Source organism: Sycon ciliatum, chromosome 3 (genome assembly GCF_964019385.1).
Source record: "Sycon ciliatum chromosome 3, ocSycCili1.1, whole genome shotgun sequence".
Lineage (NCBI taxonomy): Eukaryota > Metazoa > Porifera > Calcarea > Leucosolenida > Sycettidae > Sycon > Sycon ciliatum.
This window is the reverse complement of record NC_088645.1, coordinates 11,108,320-11,114,591: the sequence shown is the minus strand read 5'-3', so window position 1 is coordinate 11,114,591 and position 6,272 is coordinate 11,108,320. Positions and strand designations below refer to the sequence as shown.

Below are 6,272 nucleotides of genomic sequence, written 5' to 3'. Positions count from 1 at the left end.
ACAGTGCCCAAAGTGGAGACGACGGTAAGGATGATGGCGACAACGTAGACGACGGCGACAACAAAGGCGATGACGTCGCCGCTGCCAATACTGACAGCAACAAAACGACAACATCAACAACAACAACAGCAACAACAACAACAACAACAACAACAACAACAACAACAACAACAACAACAACAACTCTTATTGGTGATGGTGCCATCGTGGGAATAAAGAATTGAAACAACAAAAACCTCAACAAAAGAGACAACAGCTGAATGCCAACATATTCGGGTATTGACATAAGTCCCGGATCAGTAGATCGTCAGAGGATGATGCAAGATGTTTGTGAGGAATGGTCACTTCCTCTGCCATGCGCATCCCTGATTTGCTCTATCATTAGTGGCTCCCTCATGCCGCGAGCCATGACGTCAAGTGTAGACTCTGTCAGCTCCACATCTGGCTCGCTGTTCCGGGCATTCTGCCTTTTGCGCCACCATACTGCAAACGACAGGTCCTTGAGCAGACCATAACCACCTTGTCTTGAGAAACATTGCTTGACTACGCATACTACAAGCAGGAGAGCATTCATGGCTCCCAGTAGGGCCAATGCCGCGGTGTGCATCGTACGACGCCAGCCTTCGTCCTCGTCGAATGCGTGGGATTCGAGGCTTGCAATAAGCGAAAGGCCGAAAAGAAACATGCTCTCCCATGTGTTGGCCGATACTCCGACGAGGTTGTGGCTCCGAAATGGCCTGGATCACCAAACATAGAACACACAAAAGGATATCCGTTGTTTGAAAGTGGAAACATCTAAATAGAAAAACTGAACCTGCACACCATACATTCCCTTGCCTGGATGTGGAGAGCCTCCTTTTCCGGCAAAATAAGCATTGTGGATATAAATGGAAACTGAAATTGATACAAATATACAATCCCAGTAAGACAATAATTAATAATACTGAACCCCAAAGCATAAGTAATCTGTGATGGTGGCAACTAAGCTGAGAGTATCAACGTGTTACAGGTGCCGTTCTACACTGCAGTAGTAGCGGTGTGTGAATAGCGCCACCCCGTTCTAAAGAACCATCTTAAAAATACGGCACGAGAAGGCTAGGGTTGACCTGACTCTTACCTGCATTGAGTGTGAAATGCGAAATAACACCAGAAAAATGCGGTGAGAGCCATTATTCGACTTTTCTCGCTTCCAGTCATCATCACGCTGATGATTGCTACTGCCACTCTTCTCAGTAAGTTCACAGAGGCCCACCAGCGGCGATCGTCCTTGTAGAGACTACTGGCCTCGTCAATGAATCCCTTCAGGTGGATGCTGCGTTGGCACTGCGGAATGGCGAGGATTAGTGGCGGTGGAATTATGACCAAGAGGATAATCAGCCCTGCCAGGATAGTGTGCAGCATGTGTTTGCCATTGTAACACTTGATGGCGCCATCCATTACCAGAACATCTCCTCTGTGGCTCAGGCGTGTGCACCACAGGGTATTCATGCTGGTGAAGACCAACACGAAATAGCTGTACACCAGCACGAACCACATGACGCGTACGAGCAGCATGTGACTTTGCAGACGTTGAACATACTTTCCGGTTACGTTGTATGACCTCAGCACCCTCACCGTCATGAAGAGGAAGAGTAGCGTCATTGGTTGCAACAGAAGGAGTTGGCCGCTGTCCAGTCTGTCCAGTGGCTCTACGAAGCAAAGATTGCCTAGGCCAAATGTCAGTATTGAGTGAATCGCGGCATGGATTGGTGATTTGTCTTTGGGGAACACGTACCAGCAGGCCTGGGTACAAAGGAAAGACGAAAGGAGAACGGCATGACAACTTATAAGGGCACAATGCTTGATTATCTTCATCAGGAGAATATAAAAGCAGAAATGAGAGTAAGTACTTCATGTACAAGTATTGATCTTGACTGAAGAGCGGTCGGTAACAGTTTCCAAACGTTCTTGGAACTTCCAACAGTGTTCTGATCCACGGTTTGTTGTTCGCCGCCCTCCCCATCTCCGCATACCTTTTCAGAAACATTCGCCTGACTGTTAGGAATGGTTCACGCACATCTCACGGTTTGGAATAGTGGTTACACAGTCTAGGCCCACCCACAATGCATCAGCTCTAGCCCGGGCTTCAATATCTTTCTAACTGAAGTGTCCAATCGTTTCCTGGACGCTTTGGTCTAATCTGCAATCTCACATCAATTTTTGCACTTACATCGATGAGTTTACCAACCATGCAACTCTCTCTCATCGGTATACAGCAAAACCTGTCAAGGCGACCACTCAGTTAAGGTGACCACATGCCCTAGAAGACCACTGAAACCAGGACCAAAGGATGCTACTTCCATTGAATTGGCCCTGGATAAGGAGACCACCTGGTAACAGAGACCACATTTTGAAGGTCCATTGAGCGGTCGTCTTAGACAGGGTTCACTGTAGTTATGCGCTAGTGGACTAAGGTGGATGGATAAGTGAAACGTTTTCCAAGATATCAAAAAATGCCCTGCATAATTCAATTCGGCTGGACAATGTGGACCACTGTAGTGCAAAAGTGTTGTTGTATCCAATGAGGGTTTGCTTCTGGCTCTTTTTAAAGCGAACTTCTCACCGCGTATGCTACTTTTACATGTATGTCCAACACAAAGGGAATTTCAGCCTCTAGATCCGAAAAAGGGGGCTTATGTCGTTTTGCGCAGTATTTAGAAAAATGCATTTGAAATTTTAGTTTTCCTCATAAAGCGATGTATAATTTACTTATTGATAACTCAAATGCCCCCTTTTGGGATCTAGAGGTTCATTTAACGTTCGTTTCCATCCGGCTGTCATAGGTGTAGTGAAGGTTGAGAATGTGAAACATCCTCTGCTTGGATAAAGATTAAAGAATACACCAGAGCCTCGCTAGTGTAATGCACATGCTTATGGCTTTAAAAGTATTGATGGCAAGAGTCATTTATTTCTTACGACTTTTCTTTTTCTAATCCCTCAAAATCTATTGACTGTGGGCAACAGCTCGCAAAAAGTAAAACACGAGAGCACTTAGAGCATGAACTGGTGCACCATACCTGAATAAGGAACAGCCAGCTATCCAGTACTGGGGAAAGACCGAAGTTGAATCGTAACATTAGCAGGAAGCTAGCTACTGTCAGCACAATCGTTGTGACCACGTACCAGTGTAAGCGTATTCGACGAGAGGAGAGCGAGCAATGTTGGCATTTCTTGAAGGAGAGTTAGATGACAAACAAGAAGACATTAATGTGAGAAAAGAATACCATACCATGTCATCTAACGCATACGTGTCTCGGGAGAATGAAGTTAAATACGGCAATGCAACTGTACGTATGGTGGATTCAAATGGTGGCAAATACACACCTTGTGTCTGCTTTGAGCCATTTTGTCGCACTCGCTGACTGTAAAGGATCTGGTTGTGTTGTTGGACAGTTGGTTATAACTCGTTCATGTTTACCTTCTTCTGTTTATAGACAGGTTATGCCGCGCAGTTTTCCATGTTTTCCATATCTTACACGAAGGTACTGTTTCCTTCAATAACTTGAGCAGCATCTAAACCTCTCCGCTTCAAAAATATTATTTTGAAATCCCGTTATTTGCCCAAAGACTATAATAAAGAAATCATCTCACTCCCTGAGGGAATCGTACCAAATCCTACCATTCGACTTGTGGCAAGCAAGGGGATAGAGATGGGAGCGAGATGAAATCATTATTTTCTATCTATTTACCTGAGTGGCGAGTGTCTGCCAGTATCCCAGTAAGCAACGACCGCACAGTGAACCAGACGAATATCCTGGACAGGATTGACCTTCGCCATACTTCCAGTCGCGATTAAAACACAGCCCGTTCTTGCATTGCGCTATCTCGAACGGGTAGTCGACGTACCTCGTAAACGTGTTCGAGCCCTCAAAAGGAAGCGACTCGTGCATCTCCCAGGTCACCAAATCTGAAAGACTGCGCTCTCCTTGCAAATCTGGGATGTTGAATGGGTTGCCAGCCCAATAGCCAGAGCGGATACTCAAATGGCGGCCTTTTGTGCAGTTGCGGATACCAGGTAATTGTAATTTACTGCATTCGCATGTCCAGAACGTCTTTTTGCCTAACATTGTTCCGGATTCCTGAGCGAAAGACAAATAATCAATGTAGAAAGTAAAGAGACATATAGATACGAGTTAAGAGTGACTGTCCACCACTGGATCTAGATACTATATACAGTCAAAGAGTGCTACAACTGGGCACAAAACTGACAGAGTACTGAGACATTCGACGACCTGTTACCTAGCTTCAAAATATCTCCGTATGTCCCTTTCCTTTCGACATTTTATTATTATTGGCTCAACATTCGAGTTTTTCGAAAGAAAAAGTTCAGAATAGCATAGCTGACAAGGATAAATGGAATACTTCCAACCTAAGGATTGCATGACACTAGAAGAGGAAAAATTGTCACAAATAACCCGAATTTCGGAATGAAAGCCTTTAGTAAAAGGTTTTTTCATTTGACCCGACGAGACCACACGACGCTTGCAGATCACAGCACGAACAGTTCACCAGCCACACTCCACGAAAGCAAGTAGTAGTAGTACTCCTGACAAGTCTTGTTTCGTTCCATAGAGATATAATGGCGAACTCATCAGAGGAGAAGCAGTTGTTGAATGAATGGGTCGTGTGGTCTCATCGGGTCAAATGGAAAAACCTATTACTACTATTAATTTTGACGGACCTATTGAAGATGGCACCAAAGAAAAATGAAAGCCTTTGATGATCTATTGTACTACTCGGTAATATGGAACGTAGTCGAGTACTTGATCACACTGTAAGTTACATCGTACAAGTACATGTATATGGGTCACCTTTCCAGAAATAAGCATCCGTCTTTCAAGGTCACCTTTCATTTATTATGAGACCACGTGCCCTGACCTAATACTAATAGACCAGTATATTATGTAAGGACACACAAAACATGTCAACATGTAGTTTGGAAAATATGTTGAAAGACCGCCTTTCGTTTGAGACTGGTTCTTTCGGCACAGTAAAAATATCTTTTACAAACATACACATTCTGCATGAATAGGTGCAGGTGCTTTATGAAGATCACGAGGGACAATGTATACTTGCTGATTCCTTGACACACCTGCAACACACAAACAACTACCTTCTTCACAGGGCCATGGAAACCCTTATGGCATGGGCGAATCTTGAACGGTATCTGAAGCTTGAATCTTGCCCGCGAAAGCTTAACTCTGGCGCTGTTGCAGCCTTTAATGCTGAGCAACAGCCAACCTACGGCACCGGGCTGCCCTCCTACAGCAATTCCAGTGAGGCCGTCTTTTGATAGAAACTCAACGCTGTGCACAGGCTCGTAACCAAGGGATGATGCATCGCCATCGTATCGCAAGAGAGTAACCGGAGCTTGCCGCCTATTGGCGTTCGCCACCTGTGTCAGGGACAACAGTAATATATGCAACGGTTGAATAATTATCTTATGTGCAAGAGTGAGAGAAAATGATTGTGTTCAATGGCGTGTGCATGCGTGGGTTTAGCACTTCTAAGTCCCCAGCTCTACAATGTATTTATTCACACTGGAACTGCTGCTGCTATTCAGCCCCAAGTCTGAAGACTTAGCAACTTCCCGCCTACACTTGACTCGTGTGCTATACGGTTCCCCTCAGTATTTTTCGCCTTGCACCGCCTTATGTTCAGCCTGGCCGTTTGGAAGCCATCAGACCGCGATATTCATGTTAAAACAAAAGGGCGTCACGATTTATTGAAAGTGGTATAGTTGGTGGTACGAGTGTTCAAAACCATTTGAACTTCATCCTGTTCGTCTTCTTTTTGACATGCTCTCTTTCCATCGTCCTTAACTTTTGTTTGTTGTGAGCTGTTTTGGCTTTCTCCGGTACCTCTGGGAGATGCCAAGTGATGGTTTTGAGAGGCAGGTGATGGCTGTGAGCGAGAGTTTGCGGATCGGCGTCGTCCTCGCTGTAGCGATGAAAATACTAGTTACTGCGCACCTGGCAGATATCACAACACGTCGGAGCGTCCAGGAGAAAAGGAATCTTGGGTTTTCACTGGAATCTAGTTCCTCCAGCATCGTGTAGCCCACCGTCGGTGAATGGCGGTCCAGAAAGGTCGAACCTGGTCTTCTGCAGCACCTCGCAGTCCTGCGAGGCATGCCGTGTACGCCTGCCATGTATTGTAAAAATAAAACTCATGCAGTAGTGGACTCTACAGTGATAAGTCTCAGCCTGTATGCTGCAAAAGACACAGGAAAT

The 6,272-nt window shown here is 45.2% G+C and overlaps 1 protein-coding gene across 1 annotated transcript; it reads right to left on the bottom strand.

The window, feature by feature from the left end:
- Window positions 1-13: 13 nt before the first annotated feature.
- On the bottom strand, window positions 14-4,110 carry LOC135812459 (uncharacterized). The gene is made up of 4 exons (XM_065325818.1): window positions 3,729-4,110; window positions 3,057-3,209; window positions 1,118-1,782; window positions 14-737 (listed from the first exon to the last, which is right to left on the bottom strand). Exons 1-4 carry the CDS (start codon window positions 4,104-4,106, stop codon window positions 308-310), a joined length of 1,626 nt encoding a protein of 541 aa, XP_065181890.1. The 5' UTR covers window positions 4,107-4,110; the 3' UTR covers window positions 14-307.
- Window positions 4,111-6,272: the final 2,162 nt, after the last annotated feature.